The sequence below is a fragment of the Melitaea cinxia genome, chromosome 1 (assembly GCF_905220565.1).
Source record: "Melitaea cinxia chromosome 1, ilMelCinx1.1, whole genome shotgun sequence".
Lineage (NCBI taxonomy): Eukaryota > Metazoa > Arthropoda > Insecta > Lepidoptera > Nymphalidae > Melitaea > Melitaea cinxia.
Genome location: NC_059394.1, coordinates 13,935,886 through 13,963,644, shown reverse-complemented (window position 1 = coordinate 13,963,644; position 27,759 = coordinate 13,935,886). Strand labels below are relative to the sequence as shown.

At 36.6% G+C, this 27,759-nt stretch overlaps 3 protein-coding genes across 4 annotated transcripts in view; 2 read left to right on the top strand and 1 right to left on the bottom strand.

Moving 5' to 3' along the window:
* Window positions 1-715: 715 nt before the first annotated feature.
* Window positions 716-2,946, top strand: LOC123669943 (trans-1,2-dihydrobenzene-1,2-diol dehydrogenase-like). Of its 2 annotated transcripts, XM_045603462.1 has the most exons (6): window positions 716-920; window positions 1,012-1,303; window positions 1,385-1,631; window positions 1,740-1,788; window positions 1,843-1,893; window positions 2,762-2,946. In XM_045603462.1, exons 1-6 carry the CDS (start codon window positions 716-718, stop codon window positions 2,875-2,877), a joined length of 960 nt encoding a protein of 319 aa, XP_045459418.1. In that variant the 3' UTR covers window positions 2,878-2,946. The 2 variants fall into 2 exon arrangements, with proteins under 2 accessions (XP_045459418.1, XP_045459414.1); XM_045603458.1 differs by having other exon boundaries at window positions 1,740-1,893.
* Window positions 2,947-4,939: 1,993 nt separating this feature from the next.
* LOC123669932 (gem-associated protein 2-like) lies at window positions 4,940-7,871 on the bottom strand. The gene is made up of 4 exons (XM_045603448.1): window positions 7,458-7,871; window positions 6,948-7,257; window positions 6,767-6,866; window positions 4,940-5,431 (listed from the first exon to the last, which is right to left on the bottom strand). Exons 1-4 carry the CDS (start codon window positions 7,692-7,694, stop codon window positions 5,323-5,325), a joined length of 756 nt encoding a protein of 251 aa, XP_045459404.1. The 5' UTR covers window positions 7,695-7,871; the 3' UTR covers window positions 4,940-5,322.
* Window positions 7,872-10,882: 3,011 nt separating this feature from the next.
* LOC123654035 (Bloom syndrome protein homolog) overlaps window positions 10,883-27,759 on the top strand; it is a 30,527-nt gene continuing 13,650 nt past the window's right edge. Inside the window, exons 1-7 of the mRNA XM_045590001.1 lie at window positions 10,883-11,147; window positions 11,227-11,306; window positions 18,086-18,105; window positions 24,944-25,174; window positions 25,542-26,610; window positions 26,797-26,952; window positions 27,231-27,343. Coding sequence (XP_045445957.1) covers window positions 11,107-11,147; window positions 11,227-11,306; window positions 18,086-18,105; window positions 24,944-25,174; window positions 25,542-26,610; window positions 26,797-26,952; window positions 27,231-27,343 — 1,710 coding nt within the window. The 5' untranslated portion in view covers window positions 10,883-11,106. The remainder of the gene's footprint in view (window positions 11,148-11,226; window positions 11,307-18,085; window positions 18,106-24,943; window positions 25,175-25,541; window positions 26,611-26,796; window positions 26,953-27,230; window positions 27,344-27,759) is intronic.

The following is a 27,759-nucleotide window of genomic DNA, read 5'->3' as shown; positions in this document are numbered from 1 at the left end:
GATGAACCAACATTTTCTGTTAACCAATTCTGCTTATTCTCAATTTCTTGCTTAAGTTTCATCGGCAGTAGAAATCCGAATCGATGGTTTTGCCCGGCGGTAAGAGCTCATGATGAATGATACCTCCAATCCTTCCATAAACTCAACATCACCTTATTGCATGTCAACCCGGATTTCACGATTATCTGTGCAGCTTGACCGACCTTTGACCATATCTTTCGTACACTTTTATCGTAGATAAGTGGTCCAATTTTCGTCACCAAATCTAATTTCTATATAAACGATACGAAGAAACTTTTTCTTCAAAATTGTGTTGCAAAATTCCTCCCTAACAAACGCATGGTTTTTATCTCTAAACTCAGTACAGTATCCTTAGGACAAGGTAAGCTAATTCATACTGTTTTCAACCAGTGCTGTGTTCCTGTTGGTAAGTAAGGTGACCAGAGCTCCTGGGGAGAATTGGGAATCGGGGTCGCAAAGCGCTTGTGATGCTTCTGGTATTGCAGACGTCCAATAAGCTACGGTAATCGCTTACCAGCAGGTGAGCCGTACGTTTTTTTGCCGACCTAGTTATCAGAATAAGTTATAAAAGCAAAATATGTGTTCGTGAACAAAGTAGTGTCTTCAGTTTGAAATTAATATAAGCATTGCGTACTTTGGATAAAAAAAAAATACAGTTAGGACTTATGAGTGAAAAAGACAATTTTTGTTTCAGATGACGATTCGTTGGGGTATCGTTAGTGCAGGAAAAATTTCACATGATTTTGTCAATGCCTTCAATTCCTTCCCTGATGTTGGAGATCAGGTGATAGCTGCTGTGGCTGCTCGAGATAAATCTAGAGCAAATGAGTTCGCTAAAATTCATAAAATCCCTAAAGTATTTGGCTCTTATAACGAGATGGCAAACAGTGATGCTATTGGTACCCATATAACAATTTTATATACACAAATATTCGTCGTCAAACAACATCCACGTAACTACATTTGTCCTTTAAATACTTGAATTTTCAGATGTGGCATATATCGGCGCGCTTAATCCCGACCATTACGAACTTTCCAAATTATTCTTGGAATCTGGTAAACACGTACTCTGTGAAAAACCAATATGTCTGAACTATAAGGAAACGGAAAGCTTATTCAACATCGCTAAGAGTAAAAATCTGTTCTTGATGGAAGCGGTATGGTCTCGCTTTGCTCCGTGTTATATTGCTTTAGAAAAAGAAATTCAATCGGGCAAGTTGGGAGATATTCAGTTTGTTGAAGTCAATTTTGGCGTTCCGATCGAAAATGTTGATAGGCTTAGGTATGTAATTACTGTCAATACCTATCTAAAAAGTTTTTGAAAATAATTCAAGATAAAAAATACAATATTAAATCTTTCCAGAAAAAAGGATATGGGTGGTAGTGCTATTTTAGACATCGGAATTTATACTTTACAATTTGCACAATTTATATTCAAAGAGGAACCTATAAAAGTGACTGCCGTTGGTGATTTAAATAGCGATGGGGTCGATTTAGTGGAAACAATTATCCTCGAATACTCAGGGAACAGGCGAGCTGTTCTTAACGTCAACTCTAAAATTCTCTTGTGGAATAAAGCTACTGTATACGGAACTCAAGGAAGAATAACGGTATGTTTTTAATTACTACACGCGTATGGTTGAGCATTTAACATATTTCCTATTATTGGTAAGATAATACAAAGTGATAAATTTTTATTTTCCATCTTCCTATTTTAGGTAGAAGATCCTTTTCATTTTCCGGATACTCTAGTTCATCCCGACGGTACAGTAGAGAAGTTTACTTTACACACTTCGCCCCTGAAATATAATTTTGGAAACTCTGCGGGCCTTGTTTTTCAAACTCTTGAAGTGACGCGTTGCATTAAACAAGGTGAGTAATATATTACATATAAATAAATTACATGACTTATTATCTGTCACGATTTGATAAGAAAGAATAAAAATTAGAGTAAATAATGATTTAGTTACAGATTCTCATGCAAACTTTGTTTCCGCCAACTTTACCTTGCTAGTTAGAGAATGGCAATTTCTTAGCCTTGGTTGTCAACACCAATGATAATTGCTTGATAAATGGTTAAAAAGCTGCATATTTATATTTGCCTTCTTGTTTTTTTTTCCTTACGATTTTAAGTAAGTATATGCTGTCCGATCGATTAGTGGTTTAACAATGAATACTTATCTTAATTGGCCGACTAACAATTAATATTATAATTTCTATATATTAATACGTGAAGCAAAAACTTTGTACCCCTTTTTACGAAAATTACGCGGACGGAGCATGAAATTATTTCGTAAACTTGTAGTTTATACAGAGAAGGAGTGCAGAATGCTAATATTTTTTTTTAAATGATGCTTAAAAATATATTATAATAATAATAATAATACTTTATTTCAGACTAAATTTTAAGTCCATATTGGGTTAGTACAACAAAACAACATTTAGAATAAAAACAAAACAAAATTAAATTAAAAAATCAATAAATAAAAATAAAATTAAATTAAATTAAATAAAGTAAAAGTAAAATTAAAATCAAAAAAAATCAAATATTCAAAAAATTCAAAAATTGATATTAAATCAATAAAAAAAATTACACACTTTAGCTGTCATTTTGACGTCAATTTTTTTTTATTTAATTATAGGTACTATATAAAAAAAATAGTAATTATTAGTTAATTTATTCTAGTGTTTAGATTATATACTAACCCACAAGTAACATTGTATTTTTTGTTATTTGTAGGTCTCAACGAGTCCCCTCGCATGTCTCGTAAAGAAAGTCTTCTGCTTGTAAAATTAAGAGACACCGTGCGAAAACAGCTTGGCGTTCACTTCGATGTTGACGATAAAGAATTTTGAAGTACTTAAGTTTTCCGAAAGTGTTTTATATTATTTGTTTTTAACTTAAATATATCCATTTCGATTAAACAGTACATATTTTACTATTCATACTAGCTGACCTGGCAAACTTCGTATCGCCTTATTTTTTTTCTTAAATATAATAATTACATATATCAAAACAAAATATACCCTATCTTTCAAGTTGGATCAAACTGCACACGGTGTGCAAATTTGATTAAAATCGGTTAAGTAGTTTAAGAGTTCATCGCGGACAAACATTGTGACACGAGATTTATATATATTAAGATAGCAACAGTAGGTAATTATAACATCAGTAATGTCGCACAAATTGTTACTGCGCACGTGAATTATTTAACTTCGATTTCTCGATAACTCTCATAATAATGCGAACCAGTTTTAATACTTTTAATAAAAGAGTAAGTATTTTTTTTTAATGCATTACCTCAGAACTTTTTGCTGGGTGGAGCAATTTCGATGATTATTTTTTAAATCGAAAGGTGCTGCTGGTCATGTGGTCCCATTTATATTTCAAACAAATCTGATCAGCAGGGCTATTCTGTAAATAACAATTTCGATATCGAGCTTCACCTGAGAGACAGCGCTCACTTCGAAAGCGAACCCACTTCACCTTGGTTTGGAATTCTGTAAACATTCCGTACGCACAAGCGATGTGAAGTGAGTGTCGAATCGAAGAGCGGCAATTTAGAGCTGTGTTTATTTTATCGATATTCTTTTCTTATGACCTTATTTTAGAATATGTGCATGAAGTCAAGTGTCGAATCAAGTCTCGAATTGTGATGTGTGAAGCGGTAAATCCCCTTACAGAATACCGAATTCATACCTACTATTAAATGTCAACGTTCTCACGCAACAGGGTTCGACTCGTCGCCGCACTCACAAGTGTGGCGCTACGGGATTGTCGAGTTTTAATGAATACGAATTTGATATCTCACCGCGGATTCCGCTGTCGAGACACGAAAATGTTCTTACAGAATAGCACTACTGGTCGACGCAGCAGCAGTCCGCTCTAAGCTAAAAGACGCTAAACCCACGCCTCTCGTCTCGCAAATTTTGCTTTGTGTACTTATATTAACGATCTTTGCTATTGCTTTGTGAACTTAATATTATCGCTTCCAAATACACGTTTAAATAAGATTTTGATGTGTTTATTTTATTCAACACGAGTAAACATACCAAAAAGTGGTGACCCCGACGTGATTTCGCAAGTATTGTAGAACACGCGCTTAAACAGCGTAATGTCGTCGGACAGGACCGCGGCTGGAAAGTTCTCGATGCGACACAGCGATGACGCAGCGCAGGAAGCGGAGAATATAATGAGTACGGCGGTAACTGCAAAGGTTAGTGTGAAAGTGCCTCCTTTTTGGAAAGAAAAACCAAACTATGGTTTTGTCAGCTAGAAGCCCAATTTCTTTTGAACGGTATTACTTCTGATAATACGAAATATTATATCTTATTGGAAATTTAGACTTTTATATTATAGAAAAAGTCGAAGAAATCATAGATAACCCTCCAACTACTGAGAAATATGATTTATTAAAAGCTGATTGATTTGGGGATTTGGGGTTGCGAGGAATAGGTTGTGAAGTTCTCGTTCGCCATCGCAAAAAGAGGATCCTCCCACCAGACGGGAGTGATGCGTCTGGTGGACTACTGCCATATATACTCAATAACTCTGATAACTTTGATAGCGCGATGTAGGATACGTCAGTTTTTTCTAGTTTATATGTCGCGAGATAGATGTCGCTACAGCTGTATAAATTTAAATTCGGGATTCTTAACCAAAGAGGAAATATTTGAGATCAAAGTGGTCCGTACTACAAAACGCCAATTTCATACGTAAGGACCTAATATATCAAAACTATGACCTATGTATTATTCTGGATCTCCAGCTATCTATGTAACGAGTTTCATTACAATCAATTAGTAGTTTTTGCATGATAGAGTAATAAACAGCCATCCTTCCATCCTCACAATCTTTCGTATTTGTAATATAAGTAGGATAGGATATTCTACAAGGTATAAAAAAAATTGGAAACAATTTTGTTCAAAACTTATTTCATTTACCTATACCTTTAAGAACACATTTTGTCATTACATTTTATTACAGCTTTTCATAACCGAGTTATAATTCTGAAAACTTGTATAGAAGTACAATAGATACAAGTTTTTTTTTTATATATTAGTATTAGATAAAAAACTACCTTTAAATGTTTTATTCCTTTTAAAATGAACATTAGAAAAGTAAGAAATCAGATAAGAAGTCTTAGACTTATTGAGAGGTGAATTATTGTGAATTAAACAAAAAAAAAAATCAAATGTTTTACCTATTTAGTCTACTCATTGCTTTATTATCATTGATACGTTTATGAAAGCAGAAGAAGCAAGAAGTAATAAACGTTTATTACAGTATTATTTTTCAGCTCAATCAGCTAAGTCATACTGTCTAAAGTATCGAGATACAAGGCATATAAAAATATTCAGGGGAGTAGCTGCTATTTTTGAATTTTCATCGTCTGGATCGAGATGAGACCTGAAAGAGTATTAAATTTTTTTTCTATATTACTAAACAACATATAGCCTATATATAAATGATATCTATTTCTTATTTGATTACTAATTTTATTGCATAATTTTGAAGTTTGTAATCTATACTTAATACTACCGACCGGAACCGATCGGAAAACAGATACCGAATCGCTCATACCGATAGTAGCACCACCTAACGGGTCCAAATCGAGATAAAAATTACTCTAATAATTAATCTCCCAAGTTGGACCTAATTACAGATGCTTACAAAATTTAATGAAAATTGGTTGAGTAGTTTCGGAATTTATCACACACATACATCGTGGCACGAAATTTTTATATCCATTTATAGATTATAAAGCTGAAAAGTTTGTTTGTTTAAGCACGCTCAAAAACTATATTTTCGAATTGAAACATTCTTATTGTGTTGGACAGTCCATAGTAATCAGTATCAAAAAAAAATTAATATTTTTTTCACCAATACAAATTTATATTATCAAGAAAGGAATCATTACATTGTGCTGTAATATATACCTAATATTACGAATTTTACTATTAAGAATTGAGCAGTGAGTATTAATTTGATGGCTGATGATTTGTATCTGACTTACATCATGCATGATAAGTAAGGGGTCATTCAAGTATGACGTAAGCAGAATTTTCATAATTTTTAATCTTTTGCTTTGGTCAACAAAACCCTACTCCCCCCATGCTCACGTAAATATACTAATAATATGGTGTATACAGGTGTTAAACTTCTGTGTTCCTTCAAATGGAGAGGTTCTGCAGGTGTTATAGATCATGTTCTATGTCAAAAAAAATCCTAGCTCTTTTAAATTTTACTTTATCTTAATAAACCAACAACACGTTGGCGCAATGGTTAAAGAACTAGTTTGTTTTTGTTGCGATGGGGTTGCTGGTTCGATCCCTGCACATGACAGACATTTGTTTTAGCCACACAAATCATTGCCATGGTCTAGGTGTTTGTGCAGTCCTTGTGGGTCTCCCCACCGTGCCTCAACGAGCATGTTAAGCTGTTGCACTTGCTTGTTGCAATGTGCACCTAATAGCAATTGTTACTCATAGTAGGGAATATATCCACCAACTCCCATTGGAGCAGCATGGTGGATTAAGCTCTGATCCTTCTCCTACATGGGGAAAGAGTCCTATACCCATATGTATGAGCAGTGAGATATTTCAGGCTGAAGCGTAAGCATAAATATGGCTACTTTACTTGTCTATACTTGACAGCGAAAATAATGGAGTGATAACTGCACTCACAATCAAATTTTGTATGGACATCAGTTTAACTGACGCGAAAAGCTATACAACTACCCACCTTATTTCTGCACATTTTCTAGCCAAGTTCCTTAAAATGCTAGTTGTCTCTGATATGAGGGGTTGTCTTGTACATGCAAGAATTGCATAAATCCACTGACCTAAAATAAAATATTTTAATTTTTGTGCTTTTGTCAATATGCTAAAATAATAGTTATTTTTACAACATTAACAATCCATACCTGTTTTATGATCAAGTGTATTTCCAGGTTTTACATCACCTAATATTTCAGTAAGTATTTCTAAACCACGGTCTAGCAAAGCACTGTGTAGTCCGAGAACACAAGATAGTTTTGGATCTCTTTCAAATAAGTTCTTCCAGGCAGGAATATTATAAGGATCTACTTCTATATTCTGAATCTCAACAGGCCATAATGATTTATTTATTAATAGTTTTGAAACATACATTCGAACCTCTGAAAAATCTGCTACTTGAACATTTTGCCATTCTATCGTAGGCCTTAGATTATCTGGTGCTTTTGAATGTGGTAACTAAAAGTATTTGAATCATGTCAATAATATTTTTGGAGACAATAATGAATTCAATGCAATTCATTGTATTTTCTTTAGATTAAATATGTAATCAAATATTTTGTTAAAAGTATCTAACCTTAAACTAAATCTAATTCTAGATTACAGAAATAAAAAAAAAAAAAAACAATTTAAAAAGTCAAAAACATAATGACGTGTACCTCCTCTGCAAAACACGACTGATTTTTAGCATATTTTGAATAGTCTTTGTCACATCTTGATACTGAAGCAAAACTCTGTCTTTCTTTGATTACTCTTAAAAGATATTCTTCCCCTGTTGTTGGTACTTCTTTTAATACAACATCTGGATTAATTTGAAAGCATGGTGTTAACAGTGAATCCGTATCACTTTCATCAAACTTAGCTTTCTTACGAAAACGCTTTTTATTTGATTTCATTTTGCACTTCGCAGTCACACTACTTACAAATGTAACGGTCACAAAACTCAAATTATTACATCAATTACATGTGTATCTTTATTCTTACACGTTTTTTGCTAAAGAAATTTGATTATTTAAAGTTAAACGGGATGTTTGAATCCTTCCATAATTGAAATATTGTAATTTGTAATTAGCTAGCTACATATATACTAATCTGTGTTTGTAATTTTGTTTTTTGTAACATAGTAAGAATAGAATATGAAAAATAATCGATTTTTATAATAATCGATTTCATCTTGTAGTCGATTTTTAATAAATAAATAAACGGTTCACACTCAACGGCCTCCAGTAGGATAAGATTATCTCCTGTGTCGTAGCGTTGGGCGTTATTTAACGTAATCGGTTTCAATAACTAGTTACGAAGCGAATAACCATGTACGTAGTTTCGCCGATACGAATGTATCGATTATTTTACGTACGCAGTTTTATCAAAAACTTGACACAACGACCGGCATATAACCGTTTTGCCTAATAACCACAGATTAGTATATATGTAGCTCAAACGTAACACAATACGCAGATACGCTTACGTGTAGAATAAAAAGAGATGGCTATAAGTACTATAGGTGTATCTTTGTTGTCGAATATGCTCATGCGATTTTGAACTTAACGACTATGAACTTCAGTCTATTTTTATATGTACAGTTTTTAAAGAAATTTTAATTTCGGTCGTGTTTCTTTTATTTTCCAATTTACTATTTAGTATTAAAATTAATGTTATTGTCTCACGTTGAAGTATATACTAAAAAGTATGAGTTTTTGTTGTATTTTTAATTATAATGTATGTATCTCGAAAAATAATTAAAAGCTGTACATAAAATCAAATGAACTTCTAAATACGCCTGCATCGATTATTATGTCTATACAAAAATCAAAAAATTAATTTAAATAACATGTTTTGCAGCCAGTCGTAAGCCTGGATAAAGTATGAAGGGAAGTTAATTTGATCATACTATCCATCAATATTAACGTACGTAACGGCATTCGTATGTGTTACAATTTATAACATATAACTACCTACTTCATAACCATAACTGTTGCTGTATACAGAAATAACTAGTTACGAAAAATAAGTAGTTTCGAAACTAGTTACGCGTAGCCACGAAACTACGTTTAACCGATTAACACACACATATAAGACGTTACGACCCACGACTACTGTGTCGGGGTCCGGAAACACATTAATACACAATAAAGAAACACGAACGAAGCTTTTCTATCTCGGAATCCACGGAGATTTGTTCCGTTGGATATCTTATATAAAGAAATCGTAGTCAGGCTGTTGTAATATCTGGTTATCGTTCTCGGTATAAGGATATACCCTCCGGAGTTCCACAGGGTTCGCATTTAGGTCCGCTGTTATTTACCTTATATATTAATGATCTTTCTGACTCAATCAGTAACTCTAGGGTATTAATGTATGCCGACGACACTAAAATATTTAGGATTATTCAAGATACCAATGATTCGGATCTCTTACAGGAAGATCTCAATAGTTTCGTTGATTATTGCCATAATAATAATCTCTTCCTTAACATAAACAAGTGCTTTGCAATAACATACACTCGTAAAAAAAATCCCATCCATAAAAATTATAAGTTATGCAATAATGTTTTGTCAAAAATTAATGAAATCCGGGATCTTGGCGTTATTTTAGATTCTAAATTAAGTTACATATCTCATATTGAAAATATTTTAAATAAGGCATATAAATTTTTAGGTTTCATTTTGCGTGTGGGTAAACCATTTAAAAGTGCTCTCACCTATAAGATTCTATATAACAGCTATGTCCGTAGTCGTTTAGAATTTGCTAGCTGCGTCTAAAGTACATGTAGAGAAAATAGAGAGATTGCAAAAAAAAATTCTTAAGTCGTTAGAGTATAGAGTTGGCAATAATTATATAGACTATAGCAGTTCTTTAAAAGTACACAAGCTGTCAGGCCTTGCTGAAAGGCGAGACAATTTATCTATTTAAGATTCTGAATAATATGGTTGAAGCCCCTTTTCTGCTTTCTAATATCTACTTCCGCATTCCTCGCAGGCAAGAAAGAAGTGTCCGCAAAAAGGATCTGTTTACAATACCTAAAAGTAACAACGCTACACCGCCAATAGTTTCATACGACGTACATGTAAATTGTATAATGATAGATTAAGTGATATAGATATGTTTGGTATGAGTAAAAAAACCTTTAAAAGAGATCTAATTAGAGTATTGAATGAATAAAATATTTTCTTCTTTTAAAAATGTAACAATCTAGCTGTACAAGTTTCATATTTTAATTTTTTTTTATTTTGTATGGTAATTCAGGGAACTATAGGTTTAAAATTATTATCATAAATGTATTTTTATTACATTGTATGCAACTGTTTGTTCCTAAATAAAAGAAAAAAAAAACAAACGTCCAGACCACTATATACAAACTTCTGTATGGCTAATACAAATGATTGTCATGCGCGGGGATTGAACCCGCAAGCGCAATTGCTATCTGCGCTAGCGCAACAACCAGCGATGTTACCGCTGCGCCAACGAATGAAATTAAGAGTCGAACTTTTATTACGATTTGTTGAACAGAATTCGTTAGATTTATGGTTAATTTAGTTATTATAGATATTCGAAAGCAGTTAATGCAATAATTCTAGCATTATCAATTGTAGACGGAAATGTAATTGTATCAACTTAATAACACACATTGAATTATTTTGATTTTGATTCCATTTCCATTGGATTTCCATATGACTATACCCTTTTTGGAAATTTCCAGTAGGGACTCTAATTTTTGCCATATAAATTATGATGATGTCGATATGAAAAAAAATGAAGGACGTTTTAGTTAATCGCTTTTCTACTTGGCTTTCTCACAATTTAAAAGCTTCTTTTCTAATTTATCTTCAATGAAAATATAATATAAGACAAATCATTAATCTGTGTTGTGAACTACCTACACTGACAAATTAAGAGTTGATTTCAGAAATCAGAGCCAAAAACTATAATGGTCAATGGTCACCAAGAAACATATTTAAAAACTTCTTGGGTCATATTAAGTTATTTTACTCTTTGGTTATTATAGACCGTGATTTTCCTACTATTACAATGTACTCTGTGACCGTGATTGTATCTTCCATGGAGCATAGAGAAATCCTTCCTCTATGCTCCATGGTATCTTCCATGGAGCTCTGTGATAAATTGACATATTTTTGAATTAAGTGACAATAAGTAACAATAGTCAACAAACACGAATTGATGACAAATATAAAATAGTATAATTTAAATTAAATAAGGCACAACTGAACTGAAAGCTATTAAGCCCAAGAATTAATTATTTAAATTAAATGTCGTATATCTTACAGATTTTTAGATAAGTCAAACCTAATGGATGAATTAATAAGAAAAACTTTTTGGTCCATAACTGGGTGTGTAACAAAAATTTACTTTTAAAATGTTGTTAACTTAACTTTGGTTATTAAAATGTGCGTTTTATTGTTGATATAGATCACCGGGCATTGTTGGCAATCAAAACTTTAAGAAAAATACAAAATTTGTTGAGAAATCTAAAAGTTCACCCACATCTTGTAAGTATTTTTTGGATATTAATCCGGTTTCTGCTGGTACATAAATATTTAAAAATCATATATTATATTCCTACTTCAATAATAGTGTAAAGAAGTTAAATATCATAAGTTTTATCGAATTATTGAATTTAATAGGCTATACATAATCGTAGTAGTACTATAAAACACTATACATATAAAGAAACACGGGTCATAAAACGCGAAACGCTTAGGTTTTAACTTTTTTTTTGTATGCTTTCAATTTAATATTTTATTGGGAAGAGATAAAAGTTTTTTAAACATGTTGGAAAGCTATAAAAAGTTAATGCACCCATAGAACTTAGGACATTACTAGGACTTACTAGCTGACCCTGCAAACGTCGTTTTGCCATATATATTATTAACCCCCTGAATCCCCTCCGCCTTATAACTTAGGGGTATGAAAAATAGATGCTGGCCGATTCTCTGATATACCTGATATGCACTCAAAAATGCATAAAAATTGGTCCAGCCGTTCTGGAGAAGTATGGTATATATTATTATATATAGGTAATTCTACGATAAGAGGTCTTGAGTTCATGGAGGAGCCAAAGCGAAAAATTGGAGTTTTTTTCATTGATTACTTATATTAGGATTTTTGTCCCACTTACCTACCTTCTCAAGTAAGGGCCAGTCATTTTATACATATTTTGTTACTTTTAGTAGAAGGCTAGGGTAAATACAGGCAGGACAGAGACATCAAGATCAGGGTAGATACGTATTTGACCAGGAGAGATAATTTGATGCAATAAAATAATGAATAAAATTTATAATATCAACTTTAATTAATCATTGTGCTTAACTTATAATCAAACTATCATTTTTATTATACAATCACGTTAATCATAAATCAGACTATAATATTATAGCCTTTTTTAAAATCTAAAACAAGAGTTCGTTTAGTGCCATTTACAAAACGACACAAACAATTTATACTACGCCAACTCAAATTTTTGGTAAGATTGTTTTTTCATGCAAACTTGGTAAAATGTGTTTTTAGTTGTACTAAAAAATTATGAAATTGTAACAAATAAATTAAATATTAAAGATACTGAATTTCAAATAAGTTTTTTTTTTTTATATTCTTTATTGCACTTTAAAAAAATCATAATTACAAGTCATTTTTTACAAAAAATGTTGGCAAGAGCGAACTTATCTCTGTAAGAGATCTCTACCAGTCTACCCATGGTGGTGAGAGAAGATGTTATCGCGGGACTCATAAGCGCATTTGTGATAAAGTGAAAAAAAAAAAAAAAAAAAGTTTCTTAATTAATAGAAAATATATCATGTTTTTTTCCATTATAGGCCTTTATTGTAAAGTTTACTTGTATGAGTTAGCTTAGTTTAAATTTCTGGTGACGATCATATATGTAATATACCATCGTACCTTTAACAAATAATAAAATATTCTTTTGTTCATATTATTTTAAGTAGACTAGTGCTTTTTAAACAGCAAATTAAAGGCTTTCTTTCTTTTATATAACAAGGTTGGCAAACAAGTGAATTTTGTCCTATTTTACAGAAAACTACCTGTATCTTGTCATCTCTCACTTCACTTCGTTCTTTGCTGTTAGGTTAATGTTTTTCAGGTTTTTAATATTTAATATAATAGGTAATCTTTGTAACCTTTTTTTGTAACATGCAAATTTGGTCTTTAGATTATTGTAGTCTCATTTTTGTTTTTATTAATTAAATATCTTTGTCTTCTGGCTCGGTCTGATTTAAGTTTGGTAATCTATAACACTTTTATGGAAATTCCTTTGTGGCATTTGATCATCAACATCTGAAATTGATGGTGTTACTGAAACATTATTAACATTTTGAAGAACTAGCTGTTGCCTACGCTCTGTTACTTTGTTTTTCCACATCTTTTGTGCCTTACGTTGCACTCTAAGAGTCATTTGATCGACAGTTTTTATAATTTCTTTTTTAAATATGTTTCCTTTTCTTTTTGTTTTTGCAATTCATACTTTTCTAGATCATTCTTTCCTCATCAATCTTTTCATATCTTAGTCTCTTCGCTTCACGTTTCTTCTGTAATCTTTCTTCATGTGTTAGTTTTCTCTGTAGTGCCATAATCCGTAACAATATTAGATAATAACATAATAGAAATATGAGCTGAGTACCTCCTTTTATTTTTTTATTATACAAATTTTCATTTACCATAATTATTTAAATCATTTAAAATTTGCGTTGATAAAAATAAGCTATATCTGATATAGTTTGCACAAATATCTTAAGTTGCATATTATTTCCTCTGGTCAGTGAGTCTCTGGCAAGGTGCCAGGGGAAATAAATCAGGGGAGAGATGTTTTCATGACAATTCAATTGTTTTCATTGACATAAGAAATGTGCCGATTAATTATTTATCTTTCACACTCTATTACAGTATTATTAAATTAGGCCAGTAAATGTAAATAAATTAAATGAGTATGTCGGCATTAGCGCTGTCTTACGCAATTAGAAAGGAATTATTAAACAACAGATGCAACGATCGCGCCACCTAGCACATCGTTCGATAGTCACCTACCCTCATTTATTATATTACTCGAATTGTTCTGACATGTATAAAACGAACGGTGTCACCTCGGCTAAGACAGTCTTGGCTCTGGCTTGGCACGATACATTTGTTGTATCCTGCTAGTAGCTTAACCTAGACTTATTCGATAATTAATTTGTGTATACGAATTAATTGTTACATATTATGGCGGATAACTCGAGCAGTGAAGGTGAGCGTTGATACGTATCTCAAAGGAGATCTCCTTAAACCTACACCTGGGTCGCAAGTCCTAGGCACTGCTCTGAGTTATTCCCTCCGCCACACGATAGACACGTGTTCGGTGGACGTTACAATTTCGTTATAATCATTTTAAGTACTACCTACATAGTATTGTAAAGAGTGCGAGTATAACCTACGCCCGCGCCCTGCAAATATAGAAAAGGACCTTCCAACTAGTCGAAAGACTACATCAGAAGTGGGATAAGATCCACCCCCACTTTCAAAATTTAACTAATTCAGTTAGTTACATTGAACGAAGAAATGTCTCTCTTTGCTTCCGGTATGGAAGCTATTTCAGAAAATAGCTGAAGTTATAGGCCCACCTCCTGACGATACATCTGTTTTTAGCTAGTGTGCTAGTTAGTTGCAATATTTGGTGGCGATTAGTGGGTACATCGATCATCGTTTTATTTTCTTTTATTAGTGGGTACATCGGTATTTTAATTTCTTTTCAGTCGTTCTGTTGTATTCTTAGCGGTTAGTAAGGTGGTTGAAGGGGCCTTGTACGCCCGGGCCATGGGTAGCTGGTTGAAGGGGCCTTGTACGCCCGGGCCACGCTACAGAGTGAGGGTGAAGGGGCCTAGCACGCCCGACCCACGGTTGTTAGCTGGTTGAAGGGGCCTTGTACGCCCGGGCCACGCTACAGAGTGAGGGTGAAGGGGCCTAGCACGCCCGACCCACGGTTGTTAGCTGGTTGAAGGGGCCTTGTACGCCCGGGCCACGCTACAGAGTGAGGGTGAAGGGGCCTAGCACGCCCGACCCACGGTTGTTAGCTGGTTGAAGGGGCCTTGCACGCCCGGGCCACGCTACAGAGTGAGGGTGAAGGGGCCTAGCACGCCCGACCCACGGTTGTTAGCTGGTTGAAGGGGCCTTGTACGCCCGAGCCACGCTATAGAGTGGGGGCGAAGGGGCCTAGCACGCCCGACCCACGGTTGGTAAGCTGGTTGAAAGGGCCACGTACGCCCGGGCCACGCTATGTTAGGAAGGGATGAAGGGGCCTAGTACGCCCGACCCGCTAGTGCATTTCGGTCTCAGCGTTTTGGTCAGGAATAGCCGAACAGTTATTAAAGTCACTCGTTACTGTTGTATAGGTCGGGAGAAGTAACGCCGAGTTAGCGGATGCACGACATGGACGCACGAGGTCGTGTGCTTGTCAGGGTTTAGCCAGCTATTTTAGACGTTACATAGTTGATGTTGCCCGATAGCCGCTTGTATTGTCGACCGCTTCTATCAACAGTGAAGCCGGCGCAGCACGCAGCGAGCGGCGCGTGGAAGTGTGCAGCGTTCAACCTCCGAAGGGCACATTACAACACAAAGATAAACACGGTGAGCGATGTGAGTCTAACTCTGGCGGAGGTCGTGGTCAATGGAGACCGTTGTTGTGAGATAGTAATTTGATTGCTCTTCGGCTAGAGAGCCATGGTGTTAGAGGTATTTACTCGGGCATTTCTGTAAGTTTGGTTGTAACTTGTTGTCGAAGTCTATAGTATTGGTTGTGATGACGTCGATGGTACATGGCTGTGGTATTTATCTGTAGTGATTAGTTATGATTGAGATTCTTATAAAGTTCTTCGAATAACTTAAGTTTAGGGCGTAGTTTGTCTACTTTCCCCTTTTACGTTGAGTTTGACTGAGTGGTACAAGGCACTGTTGTGGCTCTTTCTTCTACTCCAGGCTGACTATCACACGAGGGCGTGTGCTAGCAGGATGGCCGTGTCGGCATTAGCGCTGTCTTACGCAATTAGAAAGGAATTATTAAACAACAGATGCAACGATCGCGCCACCTAGCACATCGTTCGATAGTCACCTACCCTCATTTATTATATTACTCGAATTGTTCTGACATGTATAAAACGAACGGTGTCACCTCGGCTAAGACAGTCTTGGCTCTGGCTTGGCACGATACATTTGTTGTATCCTGCTAGTAGCTTAACCTAGACTCATTCGATAATTAATTTGTGTATACGAATTAATTGTTACATATTATGGCGGATAACTCGAGCAGTGAAGGTGAGCGTTGATACGTATCTCAAAGGAGATCTCCTTAAACCTACACCTGGGTCGCAAGTCCTAGGCACTGCTCTGAGTTATTCCCTCCGCCACACGATAGACACGTGTTCGGTGGACGTTACAATTTTGTTATAATCATTTTAAGTACTACCTACATAGTATTGTAAAGAGTGCGAGTATAACCTACGCCCGCGCCCTGCAAATATAGAAAAGGACCTTCCAACTAGTCGAAAGACTACAAGTATTATAAATTTTATGATTTACCAGTGGAGAGACAAAATGACTACGAAACCATTACACTGAACACTTTCGCGTCGTGATAACTAAAACAAATAACGGCGCTCTTGATAATGACTCGTGTGTTTAGTGCCTAGCTTTATATCGATAGACGTCCTTTAAGTTTAGAGTTATTTGGAATATGGCTGTCTTTTATTTATATTTGTTTTGGCGGAACGAAATTTGCTAGGGTAGATACACAAAAAGCGGGACAAATGTTAAGCTCAAAAATTATTCAAAATGAAAAATATTGTTTTATTTCTACTAAATAATACTTAAGTAGATTTATATTAATTCATGCTAAACTACTTTAGTATAGCAACTAATACATATAAGGTATGTATTGTCTGCAAATTAAACTGAAACCGACAAAGGGACAGGCCGGGGTAGAGACATTTTTAGACTTTTTAAGAAAATTTTTAACTGCCTATCGTATGGATTGTTTTATGGACTCCAAATTATCTTGGCATTTAGAGCAAGTTATACTCTCTAAAACTAACCCTAAATTATAATTCAGCGGATTAGGATTGGGTTTAGATGACGGCCAGTCTTCAGCTCTGATGAAGTCTGGAACGTTAGTTTCTAACCAAGATGAGGTAAATCGAGCTTTATGACCCGGCGCTGAGTCTTATTGAAAGGACCATTTTTGGTTATTGAACACGGTGTTGTTAAGGTGCTTAACTACCTTCTCAAGAATAGTATCTTGATACACTTTGCCGATGTTTTGATACCTTTTTCACAAAAATATGCCTCAGTCACTTCTTCATAGCTTCTTAGCAACACCCCACCAAACAATCACTGAATTCGGATAATGCGCATGTTGTACTTTGTGCACTAATTGGGAAACTTCCTTATAGCTTTTAACATAAATTACGGTCATTTTTTTTTTTTTTTTGTTAAAATATTGCTCAGTTGTAAAAATGTTCTAGGCCGGAAACAAAAATTTTCTGTGACCTCCCTTTGCGAATCGCTTAAGTAATTGTTTTAATTTTACCACCATATCCTTTTTTAAATTATCGGTTAAAAAATGATCTGTGCGTCTATTATCGTCTATTATAGTCATAAATCACTTTTTAAAATACACGACATAGTTCTAGGTCCTTTCTTCATCTCCCGAGATAAAATCTTTTGCTTTCGGACAGGATTTCTTCGAATTCTTTACCCTTACTGCTTTGATCGCCTTTTTCGTACTAACACTACGTGGACTGTCAAAGAGAATATCCGCCAACCCGCATTGTAGCAGCGTGGTGGATTAAGCTCTGATCTTTCTCCTACATGAAGAAAGAGGCCTATGCCCAGTAGTGGGATATTACAGGCTAAAGCGTAAGCGTATGGAGAAAACACAATGAACAATCATATAAAAATGACAGATTGGAATTAAAATGTAATAATTTGTTTATTTTTAATTGTAACAGTATTTATGGCTAAACTATGCATATACATATACACACATTCTATATATATAAGCTCTATCTAATTAAACCTAATTAACAGCAGTTAGTCTGATAAAATATTTGCTAGTAGGTACATATTTTGTTAATAACTGTTACTGTACTGGGATATATAAATAATAGTTCAAATACACGACTGTTATTACTTAATTTTATTATGTAGAATTTTTTCATCTATTTCGTACTAAAATCCTAAAAATGTAATGTATTTAAGTACTTGTAATACGTTCTTGTTTTTCTTTCAGCAAATCTGCAGAATGCAAAGGTAAACATTGAAAATTATTATTTAAAAACTCACTATATAATATTATATAATCGTGTTTGCTAGTAAACGAAAAAAACTGACTTCAATTACATCGACAAGTAATACTACGTAAGTAGGCGAACAAAATTAACAAACGCGCTAGTCGCCACCTCGATTTTCGAAGTTAACCCCGATTTCTCCGGGATGCCATCATCAGATCCTGGTTTCCTTATCTTGGTACCATCTTTGGGATATCTCCTATCCAACAAAAAATGAATTATCAAAATCGGTTCACAAACCACGAACTATCCGCGAACACACATAAAATATAAATACAGTGTGTACCAAAATTCAACGATAAACCGACTACTTAAGGAATAAAAAAAAAATATCACAACTTTTTTAGGTTACATAATGTTACGTGCTAGGGTTCGAAGGATTTGGAGAGAAAGACCTGCTGACTCTTTTCAAGACTTTATTCACAAGCACTAGGTCCAACACAAAGCACTAGGTTCAAACACTAAGCACTAAGTTCAAACACTAAGCACTCACAATGTCCTCAGTCGTAGCCAATGTCGTAGGTTTCGCTGGTACCACTCTTGATCACTAGTTTTCACTCTTGAAGTCGCCTCGAAGATCGCTCAAACTGAACTGCACTCGTTCGCCTCGCTACGGCTATTTATATCGGCCGAGACGAGGCCCAGACCATTCTGGAAAGTTCGCGCATGTGCCCGGTTTTCGAGACTATACTTCTATATAGTTCCACAGTTGCTCCTCTAACGCCATCTAGTATTGAGTAGAGAGTTTCATGCGGTCTCTGTCTTTGCGTGGTTTCAATGGTTGCCGCTAGATGGCGCTAGTTTCTTTGTGTGTCCTTAACACTACTCCCCTCTTAGAGATGCTCGTCCCGAGCATCGTTGTTACTGCCATGGTAACGCGCCAGACGGTCTATGTGTACCACTTTGAATGTCCCTCTTGGTTGCTTTTGAATCCTGTAAGTCACATCATTCAGTCGGGTAACCACTTTGTATGGACCGTCCCACTTGGTCTGCAACTTTGGCGATTTCCCTTTCCGGCGGGTTGGGTTATGCAGCCACACCAGTGACCCTTCCTTGAAGCCGCTCGTGTTCGATTTCCGGTCGTATCGGGTTTTCATGTTCTCACTTGACTGTAAACCATTTTCCCGAACCAAGGCGTGTATATAGCGCATTTTCTCCCTTAAATCGCTGACATAGTCTTGTACGGTATTTGGTTCCTCCGGTGACCCTCCAGTCAATAGGTCTACTGGTATTCGTAATTCTCTACCGTAATTGACATACGCCGGGGTAGCTTTTATGCTCTCATGCTCGGCGGTTCGGTACGACAGAAGGAAGAGCGGTATATACTTGTCCCAATCTTTTTGTTTGTCGTCTACCAATTTCGCTAAATGCCTCTCAAGGGTCTGGTTAAATCTCTCAACCATTCCATCAGACTGTGGACGGTACGCGGTGGTCCTCGTCTTATGCATGCCCAAAATTCTGCACACTTCCTGGAATACTTGCGATTCGAAGTTCCTGCCCTGATCAGAATGGATTTCTAGAGGCACGCCAAAGCGACATATCACTTCTTCGACTAACTTAGAAGCGACTGTTGTAGCTTCTTGGTTTGGTATGGCGAACACTTCGGGCCATTTGGTGAAGTAGTCCATGACGACCATAAAATACTTGTTTCCCGATTCCGTTACAGGAAATGGCCCCGCTACGTCAACTGCAATTCGTTCCCACGGTGCACCGACGTTATACAACCGCAGATTCCCACGGCTCCTGGTCTGTGGTCCTTTTACAGCAGCGCAAGTAGTACATTTGCGGCACCAATCCTGTACATCATCTCGACAATGCAACCAGTAGAATCGTTCTCGCACTTTTGTTAACGTCCTCTTGACACCCAGATGACCTCCTGATACGCCATCATGTATTTCACGGAGAATATCTGGTACTCTCGTTCTCGGGACAATTATCTGAAGGTGGAACTCTCTGCCGTTAGTCTTCTCCCATTTCCGGTAGAGTATTCCGTTTTGAAGTATCAGACTGTCCCATTGAGCCCAGTACGCCTTAGTGACAGCGCCAGTGGGTGCAACCTCACTCCAGATTGGTTTTACGTCACCCCGTTTCTTCCATGTGATGATGTGCCGAAGGTCGTCATCTCTTTCTTGAGCTTCCCTCATAGCATCATTCTCCCAGATACCCAAAGGACTTGTTCTTGTGAGCTTTAATGTTACTTCATTAGATTCTTGCTTAACACAATGTTTGCAGTCTTCCGGACACGGCCTTCGCGAGAGTGCATCGGCATTTCCATGCATCTTTCCGCTGCGGTGTTCCACCTTGAAGTCGTACTCCTGAAGCTGCTCAATCCATCGAGCTACTTGACCTCCTGGGTTCTTGAATTGCAGTAGCCACTTCAAGGCTGCGTGATCAGTTCGCAGTAAAAACTGTCTGCCGATGAGATACTTGTTGAAATGTTGTAGCGTCTTTACAACAGCCAAGAGTTCTCTTCTTGTCACACAGTAGTTTCTCTCTGGCTTGGATAAAGATTTGCTGAAATATGCAATAACTACTTCTCTTTCACCCTGTTTTTGAGATAACACCCCTCCAATGGCCGTGTTGCTTGCATCCGTGTCGACTATAAATCGACCTTCGGTTTGTGGATATCCCAGGATTGGTGTTTCACACAGATGTTTTTTTAGTTTCTGAAAAGAATCTTCACAAGTCCCATCCCAACTAAATTGTCGTTTATCTTCTGTCAGCCGATGTAATGGCTTGGCTATCTCTGAGAATCCCTTAACAAAACGCCTGTAGTATGAGCACAGTCCGAGGAATGCCCGCACTTCGGTTTTGTCCTTAGGGGTAGGCCATTTTTGGACTGCTTCCAGTTTCTCCGGGTCTGTCTGGATTCCATCACTGGAGATAACATGGCCGAGATAACTGACCTTATTCCTGAATAAACGACACTTTTTTGGGTTCAACTTTAATTTGGCCCCCTCTATTTTAGCGAAAACTCGCTCCAAGTTTTGCAAATGGTCCTCGAAGTCACGGCCGACAATGATGACGTCATCTAAGTAGACTAAGCAAGCCTCTCCAACTAAGCCTGCCAGTACACACTCCATGAGTCGCTCGAATGTGGCAGGTGCGTTGCACAATCCAAAGGGCATGACTTTAAATTGCCATAAACCTTTACCAGTCGAGAAAGCTGTCTTCTCCTTGTCTTTTGGATGAATTTCCACCTGCCAGTATCCAGATTTTAGATCTAGGGTTGAGAACCATTTCATGCCACTCAAGGTATCCAAAGTGTCGTCAATTCGAGGTAACGGGTAACTGTCCTTCTTAGAGACATCATTGAGACGCCTATAGTCCACACAAAATCTCGTGCTACCATCTTTCTTTTTCACTAATACAACAGGTGAGCACCACGGACTTGCAGACGGTTCAATAATCTTATTCCTTCTCATGTCTTCCAAAAGGCCTTCAACTTCTTTTTCCTTTGCAATTGGTATCCGTCTTGCTCGTTGACGAATTGGTCTCTCACTTCCTGTATCTATCCTGTGCTGGACCACTGATGTTCTTCCAAGGTCTCCTTCGTGACTGGAGAAGATATGCGCGTAGCGCTGTAAAAACTTCTTGGCTTTTATGCTCTGCGAATAAGAGAGATTACTCTTGCAGTCATCGAGTAGCTCAGTCACTAATCCGTAGTTGTTGCTCTTTGCCAAGTCTGCGCCTGTCATCGAACTACACTTTTTCATCCAGACAACTTCTTCGCACTTTCCAATGACGTCACCTTTGTTCAAGCAGATCTCGCGATCATCAAGGTTCAAAACCTTGACCACAGCGTTACTGCTTCCACTAACAAGGGTTCTCGCCGTCATCAGTTTTTGCGCCGATGTCTTGGTAGGTGTGTCTTCGATCAACACGCATCTGTTTAACTTTTTCTTTCCAGTTGTCGGTAGTTTCACCAACACCCGAGCTTCCGCTCTTCCAGGTATAATGACTTTCTTTACACATGCAACTTTCCCGCAAGCACCACCAAGAATGAAGATTTCTTCTTCACCACACTTGAAAACTCCGTCAGTGACATTAATTCTGCAGTTGTGTTTCTTCATAAAATCCAAACCCAAGATGCAATCATCCATAATCTCAGCCACGATAACGTTATGAGAGTATGAGGACCCCCCTACGTACATCGTAACTGACATTTCTCCCAGGACGGGTATTGGCTGACCGAAGGCCGTAAGAAGCCGACAGTTAATTCTCCTCTTGTGTCCCCTTGCAGCTTTTACCAGCTTTGGGTTCACTATAGTTCTAGAGGCGCCTGTGTCTAGAGTCATTTTGCAATCCGTCCCGTTAATAGTTCCCTGAATCGCAAGACTATTCCCGCTGCATGCCTGGGAGATAACAGTTATTGGGGCTTCCTCCGCGTCAGCCAGTACTCGCCCCTTAGTCCTGGCTTTTATTCGTTTCCCTGCTCCCGTGCAAGGGACGAAGCCCCTTGTTTCTTCAGCTCCTCTATTTGTTCCTCGATCCTTTTCATCCTTGCTATCTGGGTCTCCTGCGGGCAGTTGAGCTGAAGATGGCCCCTTTCGCCGCACTTGTAGCACATGACTCCATAGCTTTTCTTCGTAGGAGCCTTGACCTCCTTAACTTCCTCAGAGACCTCGCGGATCTTATGGGTCTGCCGTATGTCATGGCGAACAGCCTCTACCTCCAAAGCATGCGCCAATGCTTCCTTTAGCGATGTATGATGACGAAGCCTCACTGCAGCTCTGACCTCCAGGTCTTTGATTCCGTCGACAAATGCTTGAACAATATTCGTGTCTACCATCTTGGTGTCTGCTCCTGGGTGTGCCTTCCTGACGAGTTTCTCAATTTCCAACGCCCATTGTTGTAGTCCTTCTCCTGAGCGTTGGACTCTGTCACGCAGTTGGGCACGGAATACGTGCTCCAGGTGTCGCTCCCCGTATCGGGATTCAAGTGCCTCCATCAAGTCTTGGAACCCGTTTCCTGTATGTGGCAGTGCTTCCAGAACCGATAAAGCTTGCCCTCTGAGCGCAACAGTGAGAGCGGTCAGGCATTGCTCTTCCGTCCATCCGTTCGCAGTAGCGACCGTCTGGAATTGTTGACGATAAGCGTTCCACGGAGTAGTACCGTCGTATGGAGGCACTTTCACTTTTGGTCCTTGCGCCACTACGGTAGTTCCGCTAGACATCACGATTCCCATAGTTTCAAGGCGTACTACTCTCTTCTGTAGTTCAGTGAGGCCGGTTTTCACATTTTCAAGATCCAATCCTAACCCGGCAACTCGTTCTTCCACTACGTCGACATCTTTTCGAAGCTTAGTCACCGCGTCGCTAACATCTTTTACAGCCCAAAGCGTTTTTTCTTGGAGCTCTTTTTGTTGCTCTTGTAATTCTTGCAATTTGAAACTTGTTTGCTCTTGTGATTCTTGCAAAGCACTACGAATTTCAGCCTTTTGTTGCTCTTGTGATTCTTGCAAAGCACGAATTTCAGCCTTTTGTTGCTCTTGTGATTCTTGCAAAGCACCACGAATTTCAGCCTTTTGCAGTTCCATTAATTTAATTAAACTTGCTAATTGAAGAGCCACTTGAGAGTCTGTAGAAGCTACGGGGTCAGCGGGCGGGGCTTGGTCCACGGTAGGTGGAGCTTGGTCCCCAGTAGGTGTGGCCTCCGCAGCTCGTTGCGCCCTTGTCCTGACGCCCTTGACGTCCTTAAAGTCTTCTCTCGGAGTCAATGGCATCTCCAAATCCCACTTCTGACACCAGTTGTTACGTGCTAGGGTTCGAAGGATTTGGAGAGAAAGACCTGCTGACTCTTTTCAAGACTTTATTCACAAGCACTAGGTCCAACACAAAGCACTAGGTTCAAACACTAAGCACTAAGTTCAAACACTAAGCACTCACAATGTCCTTAGTCGTAGCCAATGTCGTAGGTTTCGCTGGTACCACTCTTGATCACTAGTTTTCACTCTTGAAGTCGCCTCGAAGATCGCTCAAACTGAACTGCACTCGTTCGCCTCGCTACGGCTATTTATATCGGCCGAGACGAGGCCCAGACCATTCTGGAAAGTTCGCGCATGTGCCCGGTTTTCGAGACTATACTTCTATATAGTTCCACAGTTGCTCCTCTAACGCCATCTAGTATTGAGTAGAGAGTTTCATGCGGTCTCTGTCTTTGCGTGGTTTCAATGGTTGCCGCTAGATGGCGCTAGTTTCTTTGTGTGTCCTTAACAATAATAACGAAATTCTTAAAAAATTTAGACGTCGTGTACATTTTCACTACCATGACCAATTTTTTTTAAATATTTCTGTTTTTTTTTTGTGCAGCTTTATGGGCAGGTCTATCCTCCGGTGTCGGCTTATCGTTGAATTTTGGGACACGTTGTATATATACGATCGAATTGAGAAATCTCCTCTTTTTTTGAAGTCGATTTAAAAACATATAGGTTTTTATTTATTTATTTAAACTTTTCTAAAAAAAAGAAAAAACAAAAATACATTTGGCCTAAAAATTAATCCGGTCTGTTTTTGTCTGTTAATCTTAAGTGTATTAGTATTACAATTTTGAGTTAATTACAACATAGAGGACAGGGTACAATCACGTGATAATCAATGATACATAAGACTAATAAAATAATATGACAAAGGTTAAGTAAGACCTATATAATTTATTAAACTCAGCAACTTCATTAAAATATTTTATTACTCAATCAATTGCCTCTATAAATTTTTTATTTTCAATTTTATTAAATTTATTTTTTTTATTATTGATATGATTAGAACTATTACAAATACTAATTATTTGTTTAATTGAAGGAACAAAATGGAACTTCGTCAAAACTATTAGATAAGCCTAAAGTAGAATCTGAATATAAATCTTCCAGTACATCCCCATATCGAAAAGAAATAGAACAACAAAAAAGCAATGACAAAAAATTTAACAATACAAAAAACAATGACTCCAGTAAAATATTTAACAGGGAAAGTGGATTATCTGACTTTTTAATAAAAATTTCTGAACACCCAGTATTGAAAAAATATGAAATGGTATGTGCATTTAACTTATTGTTATATTATATAATTATATTAATATGTGGTTTGAATTGCGAAATAAACGACAACAGTGACGCCTTTGTTCATCAATTGCTAAATATATATTTATAAATATATTGTAAGTTCTACTAATTATTGTTTAATATACTTAATTATCTAGTTAAGACAATATTAGGTCAATAAAATCAAATCAGGTCAAAAATAAATATAAACTCAACACTATAAGCTACTTCATTCCTGAAGATAGTTTTCATATGTTGTTTAATTATGAATAACTATCCATTTTTTACATTTTTGATATAAATGCTTGTTTAACGGCGCTGCAACAAACTTAATCCCGTTTTTTTTTCCTTTTTTTAAGAAAAAGTGTAACATTTCTGATGAAGAAATTGAAGAATGTAAAATGTTATATATCGAATTACTAGAAGTAATAAGTGAAAGTTTTAAAAAATTATTTAACTTGGCTAAAGATTTGAGAAATGCGTGTGATGATAAAACGTGTGTTACCATAAATCAATTAGAAAATAAATTAAAATTAATAATACATACTCCGCAACAAATAAACAGGCATGTAAATAGTAATTTAAATGACAAATGCATTAAACAAGAAACACGAAATTTATCATTTCAATATAAAGAACAAGTTTCGGATGATTATTTTCCACTTATGCAAAACGATTTGACTGAAGAGAAATTTAATACTAGTGATTTTAAGTCTTCTACGCCAGAGACATCATTTGATGAAAAATTAACAAATGTTATTTCTAAAAATACCTGCAAAAGGTCTTCATCGTTAAATTCAATTCAACCAGTTAACGATACGACAAATTTCTCAGAACTCAGCAATCAATCCGATGAGCAACCAAATAAACCTAAGATAAAGTTTGTTTTAAAACGACCATCTTCTGTCAGTAATAAAGTCTCAGAAGACCAGTCTGCTATTGGAGATATTCCGTCAAATACTTTAGAGAGAGTTAAGAACGCAGCAGAAAAGCTACAGCCTGTACTAACAGAAGAAACAACAAAATTTCGTCCTGTACCCTCTAGTTCAGTACCTTTTCAACCTCAAGCACTTAGTAAAGACTCTTTAATAAATTCTAATTATTTAGAAATGGAATCTTCATCTGTCGACAAGAGAAATTCTTTCGAAGTTGATTTAGATAATGAAAGAGACATAAGCGCCATTAACGACTCCATTACATTTGAGGATAACGATGATGGTGCGAGCCAACCAAGTAGACGCATATCAGTTGACGAGGAAGGGTGGCAAGTGTATAGACCAGAGGACTTTGAAAATGATATAGAATTTAGTGAACCCTCAGTGAGCCACTCTGAAAGCAACACCATTGACCAGACCGTTAACGATAGTAACACAATATACGAAGGAATGGGAGACTTTCATCCTGGAACAAAAAACGATGGAAAGACAGGTGCATAATTTAAAATCTACTAATTTGCTGTAACCACACAGCACATAAAAATAATATTTACAAATTTAATAAAAAGTCATAATGGTAATTCATAGAACAAGACGATTCATATTCTTTAAAATGTAATAAATTAAATTTATAAAGATACAATTTATAAACATACATTAAATTGAGACAATGTTTTAGGTGAATTTGATGGTTTAAACTACGAGCACTCCGAACTTATGATGAAGATGTTAAAAGAAAAATTCGGTCTAACATCCTTTAGACCGAATCAGTTGCAAGTAATCAATGCTACGCTGCTTGGACACGACTGTTTTGTTCTTATGCCGACAGGCGGCGGTAAGATATTGTCGAACTTACTAATTACAGAGTAAACTAAATAACACTGCTCTCGAGACTCTTAAGTAGTGTTGTATTTCTGTGGTGCTCAGTTAGCCAGAGCTTTTAGGGAGGGTCGGAGTTTGTGTTGGAAACATGCTTACAATGCTCCTGGCGTTGCAAGCGTCCATAGGCCACTATCCGCTTGCCATCATGTCTACCGTGCGCTTGTTTGCCACCTTTATAAAATAAACAAAAAATTGAAATTTTTAAATGAAAATGTTATTTTATGCATATAGGTAAATCATTGTGCTACCAGCTGCCAGCCACCCTCAGCTCCGGCGTAACTATAGTGGTATCGCCGTTGAGGTCGTTGATTCTTGACCAAGTCAATAAATTAAATTCGCTCGATGTAAGTAAATCATGAATTATAGAATGTATTTCGAAAATATGTAAATAAACGCTGATCCTAAGTATTTTTTGTAAATACTGGGATTTGTAATATTGATAATAGTTGCATCATTTATATTAGTGTTTGCGTTCTCACCGCGAGCAGAAATACTTTATTGCATTTTATGCATTTATGCATTGTTGTATTCATGCATGTTCCATTCTTTATTATTCGTTTTTGCTTTGAACTTTGAATAATTGATAGTAAAAAAGGATTATTTCTCGAGTGTTGTTGCGACCTTGAACCAGATCTAAGTCTTTGATGAAGTATTTAACTAACCACATTATTTTAAACCGAAGTTTTATATAACTTATCAACGGTGATGTTAATTTATCACGTACAGTGAACCGCCGCGATATATATATATATAATCTTTG